Genomic DNA, 25,226 nt, shown 5'->3' on the forward strand with positions numbered 1-25,226 from the left:
AGCTTGGTTAGGAGGGGGCAGTAGGTGTTAGAAACATGCCCAACCTTTCATCCGTGCCGGGATCAATCCCTGTAGCTTTAGTGTGTTAGCTCAGGACAAGAGCAAGCAAGTCACAAGCCCTCCCGCTAAGTAAGTTTATTCAGTTACATAGATTATCATACATAGCAACATATGTGCAGAGAACGTAGGGGTTGAGCCCCGGTGCTTTCGGCTGTGAGTCAACGGTTCTACTACAGTTGATTCCGAACATAGTTTGGAGAAGGGAAAGTTGCTATATGTGGGATTCATGAAAGCAGAGGAAAATAAATTAACAGAGCTGATAGATGAGGTGGAAGGCGGAGTGTGTCCAGAGCCATTATTAAGCAGCTGCTCACTCACTGTGCCGCTCAGTTATCACCCCGTCCTGGAGCAATCAAGTAAGTCATTTTGCTCTCATTCTCGGCTGGTGTATTTCTCCTCTTGTACAGGAAGAATGCACTGATAGGGATTGTGATTGATAACTGATATGGATTGTGGAGGTACGTGAACAGTCATTACCATCATCTGACACAAGTGACAACGTCCCACATAGTCAGGGTTCCTATCATTTCAGACTATGCCAAGTGTTTCGAGAGCTTAACAAGTGTTTCCCTAACACCAAATTTCCACCTAAAAGACTATTGTGACAAAAATCAATAATTTGCTTACTAAATGCTTCTGTGGTGGATACACTGTCAGCTGTTAACTAACAGGTACTTTCTTCATAAGTTCACCGCTGTTATTATAGTAAGAGATGTCGAGATCTTTTGTTTCTGTTTATGGCTATATCTCTTAGTCTCTCCAGAGACTGGTCAACAAACTGATCTTTGATCAAGTCCTCATGAGTAAGAACTTTAATATGAGTGGTGCGTCCTCATATCTGACAAAGACGGAGATATGCTAGGAAAATGATAGGATGGATAATGAGAACGTTCAAAACTAGGGACGCCAAACCCATGATGAATGTCTTCAAATCCCTTGTTTTCTCTTGGTTGGAATTCTGATGTACACTAATTGCCCTTTTCAAGGCAGACAAGACTGCTGACCTGGAGAGTGTACAAAGAACTTTCACGACATATATAAGTAGGATAAAGCACCTAAATTACTGGGAACGGTTGAAGACCCTTGATAATATACACTTGGAAAATCCTAGAGAGATTAATAACAAACTTGCACCCGAAAATCCCTCCGTATGAAAGCAAAAGACTCGGCAGGAAATGCAACATTCTCCTAATGAAAAGCAGGGGTGCCATGAGTACACTGTCTTCAAAAAGGCACTGGACAAGCTTCTAAAGTTAGTACCTGACTAACCAGGCTGTGGTTCGTACGTCAGTTTCCATGCAGTAACAACTTGGTTGATCAGACCCTGGTCCACCACGAGGCCTAGTCTCAGACCGAGCCGCGGGGTTTTGACCCCGAAACCCTCTCCAGGAAAACTCCAGGTTAGTGGTGAAACTTACTTCCTTCACCTGAGGTGTAACTTCCCTCGTTCAGGTGTATCAGTTGGTTAGTGGTGTAACTTTCCTCCTTCAGGTGTATCAGTAGGTTAGTGGTGTAACTTCCCTCGTTCAGGTGTATCAGTAGGTTAGTGGTGTAACTTTCCTCCTTCAGGTGTATCAGTAGGTTAGTGGTGTAACTTCCCTCCTTCAGGTGTATCAGTAGGTTAGTGGTGTAACTTCCCTCGTTCAGGTGTATCAGTAGGTTAGTGGTGTAACTTTCCTCCTTCAGGTGTATCAGTAGGTTAGTGGTGTAACTTCCCTCGTTCAGGTGTATCAGTAGATAACAAAAAAAAAGGCACAATACCGTGACTGGAACGATACACAAATAACCCGCACATAAAAGAGAGAAGCTTACGACGACGTTTCGGTCTGACTTGGACCATTGACAAAGTGTGACTTTGTCAATGGTCCAAGTCGGACCGAAAAAAAGGCACAATACCGTGACTGGAACGATACACAAATAACCCGCACATAAAAGAGAGAAGCTTACGACGACGTTTCGGTCTGACTTGGACCATTGACAAAGTGTGACTTTGTCAATGGTCCAAGTCGGACCGAAACGTCGTCGTAAGCTTCTCTCTTTTATGTGCGGGTTATTTGTGTTTGTATCAGTTGGTTAGTGGTGTAACTTTCCTCCTTCAGGTGTATCAGTTAGTGGTGTAACTTCCCTCCTGCAGTGGTTACTTCCCTCGTCCATCTGAGGTACAAGTTACGGTGCTATTTTAAAATTATCTGTAGTCTAGTAGTTACTTTCCTCGTCCATCTGAGGTACAAGTTACAGCGCTATTAAAAGTATCAGTAGTCTAGTAGTTACTTCCCTCGTCCAACTGTGGTACAAGTTACGGTGCTATATTAAAAGTATCAGTAGTCTAGTAGTTACTTCCCTCGTCCAACTGTGGTACAAGGTACGGTGTTATGTTAAGAGTATCAGCAGCCTAGTGGTTACCTCCCTTTACACACACACACATGTGGGGTCCCAAAACATGGAGAGACAAGTTGTTGGATGTGGTTCTGGAAAACCTCATTCACCAACATGTTAAGGACACTACCAGAGAGAGAGAGAGGAAGATGAACCAGCAAGACTGGACCTTGTATTCACCCTGAGTAGCTCAAACATCGAGGACATCACTTATGAAAGGCCCCTTGGAGCTAGCGACCACGTGGTTCTGAGCTTTGAATACATTGTAGAGCTACAAGTGGAGAGGGAAACAGTAGTAGAAAGGGAAAAGCCAAACTATAAAAGGGAAGACTACACAGGTTTGAGGACCTTCCTGCAGGAGGTTCAGTGGGAAAGAGAGATGGTAGGAAAGTCAGTAAACGAAATTATGGTCTACGTAACAACAAAATACAACAATAAAATGGTATAAAATACCGACAGGTTGTTTAGGTAAGACCTAACTGTTGCATATGTGTCTTACCTAAACAACAAAATACAAGGAGGCAGAGGAAAGGTTTGTTCCCAAAGGTAACAGAAATAATGGGAAGACCAGAATGAGCCCTTGGTTTACCAGACGGTGTAAGGAGGCAAAAACTAAGTGTGCAAGAGAATGGAAAATGTACAGAAGGCAAAGGACCCTGGAAAATAAAGAGATTAGTCGACGAGCCAGAAACAAGTATGCACAGATAAGGAGGGAGACCCAGTGACAGTATGAAAACGACATCTCTAAGTCCAATATTCCTGCTCATTCTCCAAGGAGAATGAGCAGAAATATTGGACTTAGAGGTTATGGGTGATAGAAGTGGATGGGGGGAGGTGACGAGTGGAAGGTGGAGAGGGTGATCTTGGTCCAAGGAGTTGGGGTGAAGTCAAAATTTGAAAAAAAAAATGGAAATTTGGTAGCATTCTCGAAATCTGTCAACACTGTAAAATTTAGGAAAGTGGGTAAAATTGAAGCTTAGGGGGGTTGGAGACAAGGGGAGGAGTGGAAAAATAAATTCGCAAAAAATAAATCGAAAATTTGATCCGAGGAAGTAGAGATCTCACCCCAATAATTCGAGGAGCGGGAGCGATCCGGGTCAGTACGCAGCAGGAGGCACTACAGAAGGAATAGTGGGGTCTGTAGGTGCTGGGGCGGCGAGGGTCGGTGGTGGGCGGGGCAGTGCGGGCGGGGCGGCGTGGGTCGGTGGTGGACGGGGAAGTGCGGGCGGGGCGGCGTGGGTCGGTGGTGGGCGGGGCAGTGCGGGCGGGGCGGCGTGGGTCGGTGTTGGACGGGGCATTGCGGGCGGGGCGGCGTGGGTCCGTGTTGGACGGGGCTGTGCGGGCGAGGTGGCGTAGGTCCGTGTTGGACGGGGCAGTGCGGGCGGGGCGGCGTGGGTCGGTGGTGGGCGGGACAGTGCAGGCGGGGTGGCGTGGGTCGGTGGTGGACGGGGCAGTGCGGGCAGGGCGGCGTGGGTCCGTGTTGGACTGGGCAATGCGGGCAGGGCGGCGTGGGTCCGTGTTGGACTGGGCAATGCGGGCGAGGTGGCGTGGGTCCGTGTTGGACGGGGCAGTGCGGGCGGGGCGGCGTGGGTCGGTGGTGGGCGGGGCAGTGCGGGCGGGGTGGCGTGGGTCGGTGGTGGACGGGGCAGTGCGGGCGGGGTGGCGTGGGTCGGTGGTGGACGGGGCAGTGCGGGCGGGGCGGCGTGGGTCGGTGGTGGACGGGGCAGTGCGGGCGGGGCGGCGTGGGTCGGTGGTGGGCGGGGCAGTGCGGGCGGGGCGGCGTGGGAGAAGACCTCACAGGGAGGAGACCACTCTGGCGGAGACCGCTGAGGCACTTCACTACTGGAATATACCTGGAAAGGATTTCGGGGAACTACGCCCCCGTGGCCTGGATTGTGACCAGGCCCCTTGGAGGGTAAAAGCGTGATCTACCAGGCTGTTACTGGTGGCCGAATGCAAACCGACGAATGAACTACAACCCTGGTGGTCAGGTGCTGACTTTCTGCTACCTATGAATATTTGGAGAAATACTTGGAAGATCTGGGGTAAGATGGATCAGTGAACATAGTTGTTAACATTATGATGGAGAGGTGAGTGACCAAGATGATGGAGAGGTGAGTCACCAAGATGATGGAGAGGTGAGTCACCAAGATGATGAAGAGGTGAGTCACCAAGATGATGGACAGGTGAGTCACCAAGATGATGGAGAGGTGAGTTACCAAGATGATGGAGAGGTGAGTCACCAAGATGATGGAGAGGTGAGTCACCAAGATGATGGAGAGGTGAGTCACCAAGATGATGGAGAGGTGAGTCACCAAGGTGATGGAAAGGTGAGTCACCAAGATGATGGAGAGGTGAGTCACATAGTGAACATGTTAACATCAAGATGATGGAGAGGTGAGTCACCAAGATGATGGAGAGGTGAGTCACCAAGATGATGGAGAGGTGAGTCACCAAGATGATGGAGAGGTGAGTCACCAAGATGATGGAGAGGTGAGTCACAAAGATGATGGAGAGGTGAGTCACAAAGATGATGGAGAGGTGAGTCACCAAGATGATGGAGAGGTGAGTGACCAAGATGATGGAGAGGTGAGTCACAAAGATGATGGAGAGGTGAGTGACCAAGATGATGGAGAGGTGAGTCACAAAGATGATGGAGAGGTGAGTCACAAAGATGATGGAGAGGTGAGTGACCAAGATGATGGAGAGGTGAGTCACAAAGATGATGGAGAGGTGAGTCACAAAGATGATGGAGAGGTGAGTGACCAAGATGATGGAGAGGTGAGTCACAAAGATGATGGAGAGGTGAGTCACCAAGATGATGGAGAGGTGAGTCACCAAGATGATGGAGAGGTGAGTGACCAAGATGATGGAGAGGTGAGTCACAAAGATGATGGAGAGGTGAGTCACAAAGATGATGGAGAGGTGAGTCACCAAGATGATGGAGAGGTGAGTGACCAAGATGATGGAGAGGTGAGTCACCAAGATGATGGAGAGGTGAGTCACAAAGATGATGGAGAGGTGAGTCACCAAGATGATGGAGAGGTGAGTCACATAGAGAACATGTTAACATCAAGATGATGGAGAAGTGGAAATAAATGGTATAAAATACCGACACAATGGAAATATAAACACATATGCAGTGTAATGTGATCCTTTATTGACTACATTTCGCCCACAAAGTGGGCTTTTTCAAGTCACAAACAGATCTACCAGGGGTGGAAGGGACGCGAGTATTTATAGTCAGGTTCAGAATGCTGAGGTCAGGTGGAGAATGCTGCATCTGATGATGTACCGAGTGGGGTTATAGAGTCTAAAATCTTGGGTAGCTTGTAAAGGAGATTCCATAAGTTTGTGAGCAGACCTTCTACAGTGTTCTTCCATTCCTGTGTTCTTATGTGGGTGAGGGTCATCTTATGAATCTGTATATTGATATTAAGAGGGTCAATAAAAAGAGGATAAGAAAAGCTAAAAGGACTATGAAATTAAAGTTGCTAGGGATTCTAAAACTAACCCAAAAATTTTTTCCAGGTCTATAGAACAAAAGTTAGAGATGAGATAGGTCCCTTTAAAAATAACTATGGGCACCTTACTGACAAAGAGAATGAAATGTGCTCGATTTTTAATAATTATTTTCTCTCAGGTTTTACACAGGAAGACACTAACAATATTCCAGTAATTAATTTTTATAATGGGCTAGAAGAAGATAAATTATGTAACATCACAGTCACTAGTGAAATGGTTGTGAAGCAGATAGACAGACTGAAGCAAAATAAGTCGCCGGGTCCTGATGAGGTTTTTTCAAGGGTTCTTAAGGAATGCAAAATGGAACTCTGTGAACCATTAACTAATATTTTTAATTTAGCTCTTCAAACAGGTGTAGTGTCTGATATGTGGAAGATGGCTAATGTAATTCCTATTTTTAAAACAGGGGACAAGTCGTTACCGTCAAATTACCGCCCAATAAGCCTGACCTCTTATGCAACAGTTAGGTATCTTTATTTCGAAACGTTTCGCCTACACAGTAGGCTTCTTCAGTCGAGTACAGAAAAGTTGATAGAAGCAGAAGATACTTGAAGACGATGTAATCAGTCCATCACCCTTAAAGTTTTGAGGTGGTCAGTCCCTCAGTCTGGAGAAGAGCATTGTTCCGTTGTCTGAAACAATATGAAGTTGAAGTGACAGAATGGGGCCTTATATAGTGCCAGAAGGTGAGACGTAGGTTGCTTTGGGAGGGCATATGTGTCTTACCTAACAATCTGTCGGTATTTTATACCATTTTAATGTTCAAGCCTGACCTCAATTGTAGGCAAATTACTAGAGTCAATTATAGTTGAGATTATAAGAAGCCATCTCGATAAGCATAGCTTGATTAATGATACTCAGCATGGATTCACAAGAGGCCGGTCTTGTCTAACTAATTTATTAACTTTCTTCAGTAAAGCTTTTGAGGCTGTTGACCACGATAAAGAATTTGATATTATTTACTTAGATTTTAGTAAGGCTTTTGATAGAGTTCCGCACCATAGACTGTTTAAGAAAGTGGCAGCTCATGGCATTGGGGGAAAAGTGCTCTCGTGGATCGAGTCATGGCTCACTGACAGGAAGCAGAGAGTGTCCATAAATGGGGTTAAATCCGAGTGGGGATCTGTAACAAGTGGCGTTTCCGTAAGACACATATGCAACAGTTAGGTATCTTTATTATGAAACGTTTCGCCTACACAGTAGGCTTCTTCAGTCAAGTACAGAAAAGTTGATAGAAGCAGAAGATACTTGAAGACGATGTAATCAGTCCATCACCCTTAAAGTTTTGAGGTGGTCAGTCCCTCAGTCTGGAGAAGAGCATTGTTCCATAGTATGAAACAATATGGAGATGAAGTGACAGGATGGAGCTTTTTATAGCGCCAAGAGGTGAGACGTAGGCCACTAGGAGAGGTAAGAACTCAGATGTTGAGAGGTCAGGTCCCTCTCAAATCCAGCCGCTCTCACTAGTGGAAGTTGTCGAAGTTGATTGCAGGTCTGTACCAAGATACCCTTGTGTTGCAGTGTCTGACAGATTGAACACTAAAATGGTATAAAATACCGACAGGTTGTTAGGTAAGACACATATGCAACAGTTAGGTATCTTTATTATGAAACGTTTCGCCTACACAGTAGGCTTCTTCAGTCAAGTACAGAAAAGTTGATAGAAGCAGAAGATACTTGAATACGATGTAATCAGTCCATCACCCTTAAAGTTTTGAGGTGGTCAGTCCCTCAGTCTGGGACTGATTACATCGTCTTCAAGTATCTTCTGCTTCTATCAACTTTTCTGTACTTGACTGAAGAAGCCTTCTGTGTAGGCGAAACGTTTCATAATAAAGATACCTAACTGTTGCATATGTGTCTTACCTAACAACCTGTCGGTATTTTATACCATTTTAATGTTCAATCTGTCAGACACTGCAACACAAGGGTATCTTGGTACAGACCTGCAATCAACTTCGACAACTTCCACTAGTGAGAGCGGCTGGATTTGAGAGGGACCTGACCTCTCAACATCTGAGTTCTTACCTCTCCTAGTGGCCTACGTCTCACCTCTTGGCGCTATAAAAAGCTCCATCCTGTCACTTCATCTCCATATTGTTTCATACTATGGAACAATGCTCTTCTCCAGACTGAGGGACTGACCACCTCAAAACTTTAAGGGTGATGGACTGATTACATCGTCTTCAAGTATCTTCTGCTTCTATCAACTTTTCTGTACTTGACTGAAGAAGCCTACTGTGTAGGCGAAACGTTTCATAATAAAGATACCTAACTGTTGCATATGTGTCTTACCTAACAACCTGTCGGTATTTTATACCATTTTAATGTTCAAGTGGCGTTCCACAGGGATCAGTCTTGGGCCCGTTGTTGTTTATAATATATATCAATGATCTTGATGAGGGAATTACTAGTGATATAAGCAAATTCGCCGATGACACAAAGATAGGTAGGATAATTGATTCAAACGTAGATGTTATGGAACTTCAGGAGGATTTAAACAAACTCTATTCTTGGTCAGAAAAGTGGCAGATGCAGTTCAATGTAGATAAATGCAAGGTTCTGAAGCTTGGGAGTGCCCATAACCCTAGTACTTATAAGTTAAATGATGTAGAACTTAGTCATACAGATTGCAAAAAGGACTTGGGGGTTATGGTAAGCAGCAACCTTAAACCAAGACAGCAATGCCTAAGCGTACGTAATAAGGCAAATAGATTACTGGGATTTATATCAAGAAGTGTAAGCAACAGAAGTCCAGAGGTCATACTGCAGCTTTATACATCATTAGTAAGGCCTCACCTAGATTATGCAGCTCAGTTCTGGTCTCCATATTACAGAATGGACATAAATTCGTTAGAAAACATTCAGCGTTAAAAATTGACCACTGTCTGGAAAACCTTCCAGCTCCTGCACCCAACATCTTGCTCCTGGGGGATTTCAACTTAAGGCACCTAAAATGGAGGAATATAGCAAATAATATTGTTGCAGTAATAACACCAGGAGGCAGCTCTGATGAAAACTCACACTCACGCGAGCTTTTAAATCTCTGCACAAAATTCAATTTAAACCAGCAAATAATAGAGCCTACTAGACTGGAGAATACACTAGACCTCATCTTCACTAACAATGATGATCTGATAAGAAATATCACCATATCAAAAACAATATACTCAGATCACAACATAATTGAGGTTCAGTCATGTATGCGTGGAGCCCCAGACCGACATAATGAGATTAGTCACGAGGGAGCATTCACCAAATTCAACTTCAATAACAAAAACATAAAGTGGGACCAAGTAAACCAAGTCCTAACCGATATAAGCTGGGAAGATATACTAAGCAACACAGACCCCAACTTATGCCTAGAACAGATTAACTCGGTGGCACTCGATGTATGCACAAGGCTTATTCCTCTAAGAAAAAGGAGGAGTAGATGTAAAACAGAAAGAGAGAGGCGCTCCCTTTACAGGCGACGGAAAAGAATAACAGAGCGGCTAAAAGAGGTCAATATATCTGAAATGCGTAGGGAGACACTGGTCAGAGAAATAGCAACATCGAACTTAAGCTAAAAGAATCCTTTAGGAGTCAGGAATCGCGGGAAGAACTAAAAGCCATAAATGAAATCGAAAGAAACCCAAAGTATTTCTTCTCCTATGCCAAATCAAAATCGAGAACAACGTCCAGTATTGGGCCCCTACTTAAACAAGATGGGTCCTACACAGATGACAGCAAGGAAATGAGTAAGCTACTCAAGTCCCAATATGACTCAGTTTTTAGCAAGCCGCTAACCAGACTGAGAGTCGAAGATCAAAATGAATTTTTTATGAGAGAGCCACAAAATTTGATTAACACAAGCCTATCCGATGTTATCCTGACGCCAAATGACTTCGAACAGGCGATAAATGACATGCCCATGCACTCTGCCCCAGGGCCAGACTCATGGAACTCTGTGTTCATCAAGAACTGCAAGAAGCCCCTATCACGAGCCTTTTCCATCCTATGGAGAGGGAGCATGGACACGGGGGTCGTCCCACAGTTACTAAAAACAACAGACATAGCCCCACTCCACAAAGGGGGCAGTAAAGCAACAGCAAAGAACTACAGACCAATAGCACTAACATCCCATATCATAAAAATCTTTGAAAGGGTCCTAAGAAGCAAGATCACCACGCATCTAGAAACCCATCAGTTACACAACCCAGGGCAACATGGGTTTAGAACAGGTCGCTCCTGTCTGTCTCAACTATTGGACCACTATGACAAGGTCCTAAATGCACTAGAAGACAAAAAGAATGCAGATGTAATATATACAGACTTTGCAAAAGCCTTCGACAAGTGTGACCATGGCGTAATAGCGCACGAAATGCGTGCTAAAGGAATAACAGGAAAAGTCGGTCGATGGATCTATAATTTCCTCACTAACAGAACACAGAGAGTAGTCGTCAACAGAGTAAAGTCCGAGGCAGCTACGGTGAAAAGCTCTGTTCCACAAGGCACAGTACTCGCTCCCATCTTGTTCCTCATCCTTATATCCGACATAGACAAGGATGTCAGCCACAGCACCGTGTCTTCCTTTGCAGATGACACCCGAATCTGCATGTCAGTGTCTTCCATTGCAGACACTGCAAAGCTCCAGGCAGACATCAACCAAATCTTTCAGTGGGCTGCAGAAAACAATATGAAGTTCAACGATGAGAAATTTCAATTACTCAGATATGGTAAACATGAGGAAATTAAATCTTCATCAGAGTACAAAACAAATTCTGGCCACAAAATAGAGCGAAACACCAACGTCAAAGACCTGGGAGTGATCATGTCGGAGGATCTCACCTTCAAGGACCATAACATTGTATCAATCGCATCTGCTAGAAAAATGACAGGATGGATAATGAGAACCTTCAAAACTAGGGAGGCCAAGCCCATGATGACACTCTTCAGGTCACTTGTTCTATCTAGGCTGGAATATTGCTGCACACTAACAGCACCTTTCAAGGCAGGTGAAATTGCCGACCTAGATAATGTACAGAGAACTTTCACGGCGCGCATAACGGAGATAAAACACCTCAATTATTGGGAGCGCTTGAGGTTCCTAAACCTGTATTCCCTGGAACGCAGGAGGGAGAGATACATGATTATATACACCTGGAAAATCCTAGAGGGACTAGTACCGAACTTGCACACGAAACTCACTCATTACGAAAGCAAAAGACTTGGCAGACGATGCACCATCCCCCCAATGAAAAGCAGGGGTGTCACTAGCACGTTAAGAGACCATACAATAAGTGTCAGGGGCCCGAGACTGTTCAACTGCCTCCCAGCACACATAAGGGGGATTACCAACAGACCCCTGGCAGTCTTCAAGCTGGCACTGGACAAGCACCTAAAGTCAGTTCCGGATCAGCCGGGCTGTGGCTCGTATGTTGGTTTGCGTGCAGCCAGCAGCAACAGCCTGGTTGATCAGGCTCTGATCCACCAGGAGGCCTGGTCTCAGACCGGGCCGCGGGGGCGTTGACCCCCGGAACTCTCTCCAGGTAAACTCCAGGTAATACATAGCATTAGAAATCTTCCTTATGAAGAAAGATTGAAGACTCTTAAGTTACATTCACTTGTTAGACGAAGAATGACGGGAGACCTGATCGAAGTGTATAAGTGGAAGATAGGTATTAATAAAGGGGATATTAATAAGGTCTTGAGGATGTCTCTCCAAGAGAGAACCGGCAGTAATGGATTTAAATTAGATAAGTTTAGATTTAGAAAGGACATAGGAAAGTATTGGTTTGGAAATAGGGTAGTTGATGAGTGGAACAGTCTATCTAGTTGGGTTATTGAGGCTGGGACTTTGGGTAGTTTCAAATTTAGGTTGGATAAGTACATGAGTGGGAGGGGTTGGATATGAGTGGGACTTTCACATCAGAGCTTATTTCTTGGGTGGCATTGAAAATTGGGTTGGGCAAATGTTTTGTTAGTGGGATGAATTGTAAAGGACCTGCCTAGTATGGGCCAACAGGCCTCCTGCAGTGTTCCTCCTTTCTTATGTTCTTATCTTCTTATGTTCTTATGTTCTTATAGCGATGAAGAAGTTTCATGGCAAGTGGTTCAGCTATGTTATAGAAGCCACTAGTCTGGCTGAAGTTGTCGGATATAGAAATAAATGATGATTCCAGTATTCTTTGGTATTGAGTGTTGTCTTCTGTGGCGATAAGTCTTGAGTTTCTGTAGTTTATCAAGTGGTTGTGTGAATTACGGTGTTGTACACAGGCATTCCTTGTGTCGTCAGACCTGCTTGCGTATTGGTGTTCTGAAATACGTGTTTGGAGGTCCCTTGATGTTTTTCCCTCGTATAATTTGTTGCAGTCATTACAAGGGATTATGTATACCCCTGCAGAGGGTGGAAGCTTGTCCTGTCTATCACTGGTAATGTCCTTGATGGTCGTGGTTGTGGAGGTAGATACTTGGAATGAGGTATTGGAAAAGATGTTGGAAACGTGTTTGGCAATGGAGTTGGTGGGGAGGACTATGTATCTCTTCTCGGCAGTCTTCTCTGGGTGTGTTGAAGATATTTAATGCCCGTCGTCTGCAGTCTCTGATGAATGACGAGGATAGTGGAGTTTAGAAAATACTTGTTCAATTAGGAACCAAAACGATCTTCTCCACTTCTACTCTCACCACGACACCAAAACTAAACGCGGTGTAATTATAGGCTTCTTCCTGCGTGCACTCAGAATCTGCAGCATTGAGTTTCTTGAAGAAGAATGCACGATAATTGAACAAGTATTTTCTGAACTCCACGATCCTTGTCACTTCATCAGAGACTGCAGACGATGGGCATTAAACATCTTCAACACACCCAGAGAAGACACTGCCCAGAAGAGATACATAGTCCTCCCCACCAACTCCATTGCCAAACACGTTTCCAACATCTTTTCCAATACCTCATTCCAAGTATCTACCTCCACAACCACGACCATCAAGGACATTACTAGTGATAGACAGGACAAGCTTCCACCCTCTGCAGGGGTATACATAATCCCTTGTAATGACTGCAACAAATTATACGTGGGCAAAACATCAAGGGACCTCCAAACACGTATTTCAGAACACCAATACGCAAGCAGGTCTGACGACACAAGGAATGCCTGTGTACAACACCGTAATTCACACAACCACTTGATAAACTACAGAAACTCAAGACTTATTGCCACAGAAGACAACACTCAATACCGAAGAATCATGGAATCATCACTTATTTCTATATCCGACAACTTCAAACAGAATAGTGGCTTCTATAACATAGCTGAACCACTTGCCAAGGAACTTCTTCATCGCTATCCCACATAAGAACACAGGAATGGAAGAACACTGTAGAAGGTCTGCTCACAAACTTATGGAATCTCCTTTACAAGCTACCCAAGATTTTAGACTCTATAACCCCACTCGGTACATCATCAGATGCAGCATTCTCCACCTGACCTCAGCATTCTGAACCTGACTATAAATACTCGCGTCCCTTCCACCCCTGGTAGATCTGTTTGTGACTTGAAAAAGCCCACTTTGTGGGCGAAATGTAGTCAATAAAGGATCACATTACACTGCATATGTGTTTATATTTCCATGATGGAGAGGTGAGTCACATAGTGAACATGTTAACATCAAGATGATGGAGAGGTGAGTCACATAGTGAACATAGTTGTTAACATTATGATGGAGAGGTGAGTCACATAGTGAATATGTTAACATCAAGATGATGGAGAGGTGAGTCACATAGTGAACATAGTTGTTAACACCAAGATGCAGCCATAAGTTCAAAATCCGATACAATAATATCAATCAAATATAATATTAAACAAACATCAACTCTTCACAGAGTTAGTGAATATTGATACATTTTTCATAGTGTTGGGAAGGAAGTGAATAATTTACAGTGTTAATTATTTAAAATATGTGACACACAGGGCAGCAGAGGCGCTGAAAGTCAAGATGAGTGATGTTCCTATGTTGAAGTATGTGGTCTTGGGCCCTGGTGATCTAGACGACCTGATGACTCTGCTTGCTAAGCATTACTTCTCTCGAGAAAACACAGTGAGTCATCAGTGATGTTTGGTCAGTAGTTTTTACTTACATTATATTTACCTCATTTAAGTACATCCAGATTCTCCAACTCGAAGGACGTACTGAAGTTAGAATTTTTATCCGTAAATTTTATTTTACAATTATAACTAATTTTATAAGGAACGGAATATACCTTGCAAACACCGCGTTATTCTTCTAGTGTTGTAATGATTTATCAAAACCAGACTCAGGAAATCGTAATGACACGATTGTAAACAAACCATACCACGGGTAGGGTTTGAACCCGCGGTCAGAGAGTCTTAAAACTCCAGACCGTCGTGTTAGCCACTGCACCAGCTAGGCACCACTGTAACCACAAAAGCAAGTTTTTACAGACGAATCTCCCGCTAGAGTGGCCGTGACGAACTCTTGCTCAAGTCCCCTCAAAGCCGTCAAAATGAAGCTAGCTGGCCCAGTGGCTAACGCAACGGTCGGAGTTTTGAGACTCTCTTACCGAGGGTTCAAACCCCACCCGTGGTATGGTTTGTCAAAACATATTGTTTGTAGAATCACTAGTCTCGTTGTCTCCCACCATTACTAAACATACACGTTTACGTATGTTGGTATGTACGAACACATACAAGCACACACGTACTGTCCCAACACTCCCTCAAGCTCTAGCTCCCTTTCCCACTCAGATACAATAATTCACAATTAACTACCATCTACCACTATTCATCCCCACAAGCATCCCCATTCCCATTCTCGCCAGTGCATGATTCTTTCTCACAAGCACTTTCCTCATCACAAAACCAAAGCCCCATTTTGTCTGATTCCCACCATACCTGTCCTCCCTCACCGACAATCAGGGCCTCACCTCATCCCAGTGAGAGATTTATCATATCAACCAGCCCTCATCCTTACCACTATCTTACACCTCTTCTATATACCTTCAACTTCTCACCTGTCACAAATTAGTTTCTCTGAATAAGAATTTCATATCCTCTTCTTTATTTACATTACCTTGAAGATTGTCCACATAACAATTTTTATTAAAGGTATCTTTGAAGGAACTATCAGATTTCTTCAGATGTGTATTGTGAAGGCTTACTCAGCCCTGTAACAACTTCAGTCAGTATTACTCAGGCTGGCTCCTCCTCAGGAAAATTAATGAATAGAAAAAGAAATAATAATTCACAAAGATAAACACTATTTATTAAATCAAACATAAAACAACAAAACATGAAAGGTATATCCTATTTGAAAGAAAAATGAAAAATGAAATGAATAAAATAACATTTGAACTCAACGCTAATCTACAAGGGTGTCTGGTGTTGGTGACAATGTTGTTGAAACCGTAGCCGTTGCTGATGATAAGGGGGGGAAGGTCGCAGGTGTTGGTGACCATCCACTGGCTAGTTCTTCACAGAGAATCGCCGTGATTATTATCCCGATGACAGGAAAGCAGGTTCTTTACCGCTGCAATGCTGTGGAGTTACGTCCTGCACTTTCATACAGGTGCACAGGTAGTTCAATACAAAATGGAGAAGTCTCTGGACATTAGTCCTTCTCCTGTTCTGCTCATTGATTGCCAGGTGACCCTCTCTGACATCCAAGCTGGAAAGACAGACAGGTTACCCACTGCTTAAATAATCACTCTCCATGGTAAGTCTGATACTTAAAAGATGTGGTGATTATTACAACAGTCAATATAGAGCAAGGCTGAAAAGACTAAGTTTATCATTGATCAAAAGTGAAGCTTTCAACCAATAAATCCACTAGAATACAAGGCAGGCATGTACTTACAGTAGAGTTGGGAGCTGTGAGTCTAGTGATTTACTGTTTAACCAGAGCCCCACACGTCACCTTTCGGGGGGGGAGAGGGAGGGGAAGGAGTATCGGGATCTAGACTGACCCTACCTTAACAAGCAGCCGGCAGTCAAACTATCACTTACAGGGAGGGGGAGAAAAAGCGGGAAAAACGGGAGCTTGACTTACCCTACCTTAACTAGTAGCCGGCAGACAAACTATCAATTTAGGGGTTGGGGGACAAAAGGTGGGATAATCGGGAGTTAGACTCACCCTACCTTAACGAGTAGCCGGCAATGAAACTATTGTTAATATATATATATATTCCCTCTCTACTCCTATCTATTGAACTTTTCCCTCACACTCCCCCATACCAAGACTTATAGTCAAGGAGTATAAGAAGAATAGGCTAGGAAAAAGTTCTAACATGTGGAAGTCACGTAAGGCAACAAATCTTCTACTGACTGTCACGACTTAACCAGTCAGAGAAATAATTGGATGAACCATTGATATGCACAATATGGAACTTAAAAGCCTGGAGTGCCAATGTCCACCTCAAGAGGCGACTGTTGGTTCCCTTAAAAGTTTCTAGGTATATCAAAAGTTTGTGGTCCGTTTCTAAAATGAATTCTTTTCCCAGCAAATAAAATTTAAGTTTGGAGATACCCCACACAAGGGCTATTGTGGAGTATCTTGTTTCTGTAGGAAGGAGTTTCCAGCTTAGGAAGCATACAGGGAAGGGAGTACCATCATGGTATTGTAGTAGCACCGCACCTAAGCCAGTATTGGAGGCATCAGTTCTCAAACAAAATGTTTTATTAATATCTGGAATCTTAAGTATAGGGTCTTTCGAAAAGATACTTTTAATCTCATTAAACTTTTCCCGAGCTATGTCGGAAAGTTCAAGAGGTTCCTTCACAGACTTTTTAAGGAAGTCCGACAAGATGCCTGTAAGATCAGTAAGGTTCGGGATAAACCGTGCATAAAAATTTACAGAACCAAGAAAGCTACGCATGAGCTTCTTGGTTTTGGGGAATTTAAATTCTAATAAAGCTTTGATCTTACTGGGGAGAGGCTGCAGAGAGTTATTAGAAAGTATCAGTCCAAGATATCTAATCTTGTTATACCCAAGGAAGCATTTCTTCGGCTTGGCAGTGAGGCCATGTGAGCGTAACCTACGCAAAACTGATGTTAATGTTTGGATATGTTCGCCCCATGTGGATGTCATTAAATAATGTTATCAAAATAAACTGAAACATTTGGCATATTACCCAAGACCTTTCTCATCAGTCTCACGTAGGTAGCACAGGCAGTTACCAAACCGAAGGGCATAGGTCTATACTGCATCAGTCCTTGGTGTGTAGGAAAAGCGGTGTACTGCTTAGAAGAAGGATCTAACATTACTTGATGATATACCTGTGCAATATCAATCTCTGAAAAGAAGGAAGCGTCATAAAATTTGTGTAGATCGCTATCTATTAAGGGCATAGGCTCAGCATCCCACCGAGTTATAGCATTAAGGCCTCTGAAGTCAATAGCAAGTCTATATGAATTATCCTCCTTCTTAACCATGACTACTGGTGAACAATATGAAGATACTGAAGGTTCAATGATCTTTAGTTTTAATAATTTGTCTACCTCTCGGTCAAATGCATCCCTAAGGTGAACTGGAACTGGGTATAATTTCCGTTTGATAGGAGTGTCCGTCAATAAGTCAATCTTATGGACTACCGTGGAGGTAACACCTGGAATATCAGTAAAGACGTCTGAAAAGTTACTCACACATTGAAGTAGTTCATGTCTCTTAATATTAATGTTGGTTGCTCCCGAGTGGTCAAGAGTCACCAAGTCATGTAGTTCTTCATCATAGTCTAAGTTAGAGGTGTCAATTACGCACACTTTACATTCTTCGTTTGTCTTATCAAGTTCGTGTGGAAAAACTAAGTCAAAGTTATTAAGGCAGTTAACCGAATTTCTTCAGTAATATTTCTTAAGGATGTTGATATGATAAAGCTTAGGTTTCCGCTTGACTTCTATGAGGTAGTCAACTTTCCCACAGATTTTAATACTTTATATGGACCTTTCCATGCTACTAATAATTTATTTGACTTGATAGGCAAAAGTACAAGAACTTCATCTCCCACTTTAAAACTTCTCCTCTGACTTTTGGAGTCAAAATAGGTTTTGTACTGGTCCATTGACAAGCTTAGGTTCTTCGAAACTATGTCAGAGGTCTCCTCAAGTTTGGATCTAAGGTCAAGAAGAAACTGGTAAGAAGACTGAACCTCAGCATTTACCTCCTCATTAGTCCATAAGTCATGAAGGATGGACAATGGGCCTCTGGCCTGTCTACCATAGAGAAGTTCAAAAGGTGAAAACCCCACTGGGAACTTCCCTCATGGCAAACAAAGCACAGGGTAGGTAACGATGCCACTCCTTAGGTTTAAGGGAGCAATGTTTCCTTAAAATGGACTTGAGAATCGAATGCTGGCGCTCAATCCTCCCATTACAGCTGGGATGATAGGGTGTGGTGAAGAGAGGCTTCACTCCCAGAAGTTGGTATAGATGTTGCATTAAGTCAGATGTGAATTGTGTCCCACGGTCAGACAAAATTTCTCTAGGGATGCCCACTCTGGAGAAGATGGACAAAAGGGCTTCAGCCACCTCTGTAGTAGTTATGGTCTTTAAGGGAACGGCTTCAGGGAAACTCGAAGCATAATCAACCAATGTTAATATATATCTATGTCCCCCAGATGAAATTGGAGATAAAGGACCAACGATGTCAATAGCTATTCTTTCAAATGGTACCGTAAAGATAGGCATTTTGACCATAGGTACTCGCCTGGTACCTCGGGAGGATGACAGTTGGCAAACTTTACACGATCTACAATAAGTAGTGTCATCTGAGGACATTTTAGGCCAAAAATAGGTTTCCCTAATTTTATTTAAAGTTTTACGATGCAAGAAATGTCCGGCCACTGGCAGGTCATGAGCCATTTTAAGAACAGTCTCTCTGCATTGACTTGGAACAACTACGATGGAATAGTCTATCTCATCTGAATTTAATTTGAATACTGACTTGTACAAGATACCTTTTATATATTCAAATTTATATGAAAAGTTTTTCCTTTGGATCACTTGATTTTCTTTAGCGGCATTATGGCAATTCTGAAGAGAAGGGCAATTACGTTGTAAATTGACAAAGGAGTCCTTCGATATGTCTAAAGGCTTAAAGTCAGGGAAAATCAAAGGATGGACAGTAGGAGAAGCCTGGGCTTTGGTCTGAGCCCTAGTCAAGACATTTATGGTATCGGAGGTGATATCTTCACTTTCATCTAACAAGTGAACCGGTGATCCTACTTCCTCGCTTTCGAGAGTATCATCACTGGTTTTTAATCCCACATGAATCTCGCGAGACATTGTCTCATCTGAACTTTCGAGGGGCATCTCTGACTCTACAGGAAGAGGATCTGAAACACTTATATCCATCTTTGGTGATGAAAGGTCAACCTCAGAAGGAAGAAGGGCACCTTTTACATTACCTATTAGTACAGAGCAAGAAGTGATGGGAGCAAGTACGGCTTCAGACCAACCTGTGAACCATTTAGACCTAATGTAACAACGGATGGTAGGAAAAGTGTCTGTACGGCCCAAGTAGTCTGAAAGTATAGCAGATGAATGAGTGTCTTTAAGGTTAGGAAACAGCTTATCAGAAATGACTATACATGTGCATCCAGTGTCTCGTAAAATGGTAGATACATTAAGTCCATTAACTGGTTCCTGAACAGAAGGGTGCTTGGTCATTATAGTCTTTAAAACATCTTCCAACTTTTTGGACCTTCTTAGAAGGACAATCTGGACGTTTATGTCCCTTAACACCACACAAATGACAAACAGGAATAAAAGAAGTCATTTTACTTTCCACTAGAGGCTTTGATTTCTTAAGGTCTGATGAACTCTTGCCCTTAGGGTTCGATCCCTTTAGGTCTTTATAGAAATTGTGAGCCTCAGCATTCAGGTCAGCAGCCTCAGCAACTTCCTCAGCTTTAATCAGGTTACGTTCTCTGATGAATGTTCGTATCTGATGGGGAAGAGCTGTCAGGAACTGGTCAGCAACCATGAAGTCTCTAAGAGATTCATAACTGTGATCATTTCCTGAACTCTCTATCCAAAAGTCGAACAAACGAAAGAGTGTTACCTGTAACTGCTGAAAGTTCTGGCCAGGCTGTAAGGTGGCATACCTGAAATCTTTCCTGTAAGAATTAGTGGTTTTTTGATATGCTTTAAGGATTGCCTTCTTTAGTAGGTTATAATTACATATGATATTCTGTGACAAAGTTGCATAGATATTTAAGGCTGTACCAGAAAATAACATTCCTAACCAGGTAGCCCAGGTGTCAGCAGGCCATTCACAGAGGGGAGCGGTATTTTCAAACCTGATAATGTATGAAGTTATGTCTTCCCCCTCTGTGAAGGGAGGTAAATTAGGTGTTGGAATATGTGCACTGACTGCACGTTGTTCCATTACTCCTTCCTCTAATTGTTGTTGTGTAAAAGTTAACTTTTTATTCTCTAATTCAAGGCGAGATTTTTCGAGCTCACGATCCTTTTCTCTCTATTAACTCATGTTCTCTAGCTTTTTCCTCAACTTCTCTATCCTTTGCTCTTTCCTCAATTTCTCTTAATTTAACCTGTTCCTCACGTATCTTAGCTTGTTCCTCACGTATCTTAGCTTGTTCCTCACATTCCCTAGCTCTTTCCTCACGATCAAGTCTATCACACTCTTTTTGGTCTTCTCGTTCTCTTTCTAACTGTCTTCTCGGATTTCTCTCTCAATTCTCTCTCTCTCCTTTTTCTCTTCTCTTTCGATTCTCTCTCTCTCCTTATTCTCTTCTCTTTCCCTTTCTAACTGTCTCTCTTCTCTCTCAATTCTCTCTCTTTCAAGTCTTTCCTGGATCTTAGCACTAATGAAAGATTCTAAATTTTTCCCTGTTATTCCTAACTTACTTCCAGCATTCATCCAAAACTGGTATTCCTCCATGCTTGCAAGAATAACTTACACTATCAGGGGAAATGAAACGGGTATTAAAGAAAATGGAGGGTTCAATTCCTGCTCCACTCAAACTGTAAATAAACCAGAGGGCTCTATCCCTGCTTTAATTAAACAATATGTATTAACGAAAACGAAGGGTTCTATGCCGGCTCCGAGCAAACAGTAAGTAGAATGGGGTCACTTGACCATCCAATCTTCTCACCAACAAACCAAGAGTGTCCTACGACAGTTCCCTTGATATAATAAAGAGTTCAATGAAACAAGTTGTCACTGGAAAATCTCGGGTCCCTAGAGTCTAATCCTACAAAGTGTTTCAAGCTACATATAAAAGTGGCAGAATTAAATATTATATCATGCCTGACTTGACTTACAATAAATTGAGACTATAACAATCACCAAATCTTTCAAATACCTGTACTGTAGTCCTTCCATAGAGAATGATTACTCATGGCTGGTGGTAACCGTCTGTGGTATGCAGCATTGAAGGTCCAATGGTAGATTCGAGATGGAGTTGAATCTTGATTCAGTAGAGTTGCATCCTGGCAAGGTCGCCACTTGTGAAGGCTTACTCAGCCATGTAACAACTTCAGACAGTATTACCCAGGCTGGCTCCTCCTCAGGAAAATTAATGAATAGAAAAAGAAATAATAATTCACAAAGATAAACACTATTTATTAAATCAAACATAAAACAACAAAACATGAAAGGAATATCCTATTTGAAAGAAAAATGAAAAATGAAATGAATAAAATAACATTTGAACTCAACGCTAATCTACAAGGGTGTCTGGTGTTGGTGACACTGTTGTTGAAACCGTAGCCGTTGCTGATGATAAGGGGAGGGGGGTCGCAGGTGTTGGTGACCATCCACTGGCTAGTTCTTCACAGAGAATCGCCGTGATTATTATCCCGATGACAGGAAAGCAGGTTCTTTACTGCTGCAATGCTGTGGAGTTATGTCCTGCACTTTCATACAGGTGCACAGGTAGTTCAATACAAAATAGAGAAGTCTCTGGACGTTAGTCCTTCTCCTGTTCTGCTCGTTGATTGCCAGGTGACCCTCTCTGACATCCAAGCTGGAAAGACAGACAGGTTACCCACTGCTTAAATAATCACTCTCCATGGTAAGTCTGATACTTAAAAGATGTGGTGATTATTACAACAGTCAATATAGAGCAAGGCTGAAAAGACTAAGTTTATCACTGATCAAAAGTGAAGCTTTCAACCAATAAATCCACTAGAATACAAGGCAGGCATGTACTTACAGTAGAGTTGGGAGCTGTGAGTCTAGTGATTTACTGTTTAACCTGAGCCCCACACGTCACCTTTCGGGGGGGGAAAGAGGGAGGGGAAGGGGTATCGGGAGCTAGACTGACCCTACCTTAACAAGCAGCCGGCAGTCAAACTATCACTTTCAGGGAGGGGGAGAAAAGGCTGGAAAAACGGGAGCTTGACTTACCCTACCTTAACTAGTAGCCGGCAGACAAACTATCAATTTAGGGGTTGGGGGAGAAAAGGCGGGAATATCGGGAGCTAGACTGACCCTACCTTAACGAGTAGCCGGCAATGAAACTATTGTTAATATATATATATATATATATATATATAAATATATATATATATATATATATATATATATATATATATATATATATATATATATATATATATATATATATATATATATATATATATATTCCCTCTCTACTCCTATCTATTGAACTTTTCCCTCACATGTATTCAGAGTAGCTTCTGGCAAGAATGGAGAGAATGTTGCACCAAAAATCCTGACTTGAAATGATATGTTTTCACAGGACACTGAGAATCGTGTGGATCTTCAGGGCACAAAAATCGAGTATAATCTGTGTATTTCTTGTAGATGTATTCTTAAGAAAGCTTTAAAAATATTAACTTTATGGGCATATGAATTTGTGAGAAATTTTAAGTGGTTTCAGAATCTTTCCTGACTCCTTGGTGCAGGAGATAATGAGCTTCTGTCTTCAACTTGCACTACTTCCTAAATGAATTTATTGTCCCACTGTTCTTTTATGATATTATCATATACAGTCAGCAGTTTGTATTCTTCCTGAGCTCATGTATTTGTGCTTTCATTTGTCCGAAAACCATGTGATAATTGCTAGGCAGATGTAGTGGATTTAGTTTCCATGATATCCTAACCCAATACTGTCCATCTTCATATATGACAGTGTCCAAATATTGGTTATAAGTCTGAGACTCTTGTGGGCTTGGTTTATTTATATCATTGCCTATCGCATCAAAATTCCGCATTTATAACTGGTTTATTCATTTCTTCCAGAAAAGATCATTTTTGCTTAGGCAAAAATTATCTTTGTAACCAGTACATTTTCCATTGAATCAATATCAGCTTCTGTCCCACTTTGAGAGGGAATGGGACCACATGTGGCCTCCTGCCGCTTTTAACAAGTGAACATCATGTTTACTTACTATATTTTGCTCAAAACAGTGAAAATAATCACTTTCAATGATGAAATCAAGTGGGCTAACAGTGTTCGTATGTATGTCTGGACAGGTTAACTTGACCCTGGCTGCCTTTAGTGCTGCAACTGTTTCTCCTTGAGTCCCTTGATCTGCACAGACTTAGATAATCTACTACAACAGCTTCCACTCTCTTTTTCCTGTTTCCTAAACCACCAGTGAATTTGCCTAGGTCATATGTCTGTTTACCAGAACTTTGGAAAAAACAGCTTTATCTGACTGTACTTTGGAATAGGGTTGTTTATTCACTTTCTGCAGCACTGTACTTGTTATGAAGGACCTTTGTGAGCCTTGATCAAATAGTGTTAGCACATTTGTTTTGTGTACTTAATTAGATAACTCAGTTCGAGCTATTGGTAGAGCAGTCGATTTAGACTTATCTTGCATGTTCAATGCTGTTATTTGGTGACTTTCGGTTTCTGTGGAAGTCAGCTGTTGGTCAGAACAAGTGCTTGGGCATAAAGCTGTATGGTGCTTACCCTTGCTTGTAAAACACTTCTTCAGTGAGCAATTCCTTCCTTGTGTTCACCTAAACATTTAGTGCACTGTTTCAGCTGTTGAGTACACTGTTTACGTGCCTCCATTGTTGTGTATTGGTTACAATACTGTTCCTAATGTGATCCATCACAAAGTACACATTTTGGAGTACATTTACATGTGACAGAGTGTTTACTGTCTGTTGTATTCACAGCTTGATAGGTGCCTACATGGGATTACCCATTCGGTGATATAGTGAGAGCAGGTATACTATTCATATGCTGAGTTGAAGGTTTGGTATCCACAACAGGATTTGTAAGTTTATCAACATGTCTTGTTTCTTTCATGCAAGAAACTCTATCTTGTAAACTTTGCTAATTTGTTTACAAGAGAAATGGCGTTTGTTAAACATGTGGAGAAATTTTCTCCAGGAGGGGGGTATGAGCCCCCTTCAGCCCTTCAACCCCTTCAGACCTGAGGGGCCCAGCCCTCTCAGAATGGGCAAGCATCTTGTTTACTGCTACATCCAAGTAATTACCAACAGATGTTTAACCAGCGTGTACCAGTTATGGGTCATGCATGACTTCTTTGCAAGAGACCAGTGTTGCAAGCAGTGTAGTTTTATAAGAGACAATTTCTTACTTAGATGGACAATTAAGGAAAATACTGCACCCACCTTATTACCATGTTAAAGATAGTGTACATTGTTGTTTATGCCCAGACAGCAAGAACCATGCATTCTGCATTGCTTCATAGTGGAAGTTTGGCAAGCAGGGGGAATATGTTTCGTCGGCACTTGTTTTGTGTGTCGGGAAGCTGGGGGCAGACGGAGACACCGCAGGCTAGATTGCAGTATGTACTGGTGCAGTAAACACTCGAATTTCACGCTAAGAAAGAACAAAGGAAGTGAATCGTGCATTGCTGTAGCTCAGACAATCTCCATAACACATCAAAACACTTACAAAGAAGTGTGATCCGCTTCTTTAATGACATTACCATGAAAGATAAACCTTGTGGAACATAGTGTACCAGTGTGCGTATTCCTAGACTGTGGAAGACGTGGACATCCAAGGACACTTCAGCTTATCTCAAGTCACCAATACTTGTCGAGTAGAGTATATACAACACCATAGCTCATGCTACAAGAGCAAGGTAGTTAAACCATCTAGTCATACAGGGGACTGTGCAGTTCTTGTGTCACAAGGGGCTTGAAATCATCCTGTAGTCGGCAGTGAGGTGCAGACTTCTGAGTCCAAACCAGAACGTATCATCAGTCAGTATTCAGTAATGAAAAACTGACGTAACACCCCCTAGGGGTAATTAAACTTATAATATAATTTTATTTTCAGCCCTTAGGGATT

At 42.5% G+C, this 25,226-nt stretch overlaps 1 protein-coding gene across 1 annotated transcript in view; it reads left to right on the forward strand.

The window, feature by feature from the left end:
* Window positions 1-339: 339 nt before the first annotated feature.
* LOC128698402 (uncharacterized) overlaps window positions 340-25,226 on the forward strand; it is a 151,187-nt gene continuing 126,300 nt past the window's right edge. The window contains exons 1-2 of the mRNA XM_070104511.1: window positions 340-416; window positions 13,914-14,040. Coding sequence (XP_069960612.1) covers window positions 13,939-14,040 — 102 coding nt within the window. The 5' untranslated portion in view covers window positions 340-416; window positions 13,914-13,938. The remainder of the gene's footprint in view (window positions 417-13,913; window positions 14,041-25,226) is intronic.

This window comes from Cherax quadricarinatus, chromosome 92, assembly GCF_038502225.1.
Source record: "Cherax quadricarinatus isolate ZL_2023a chromosome 92, ASM3850222v1, whole genome shotgun sequence".
NCBI classification, from domain to species: domain Eukaryota; kingdom Metazoa; phylum Arthropoda; class Malacostraca; order Decapoda; family Parastacidae; genus Cherax; species Cherax quadricarinatus.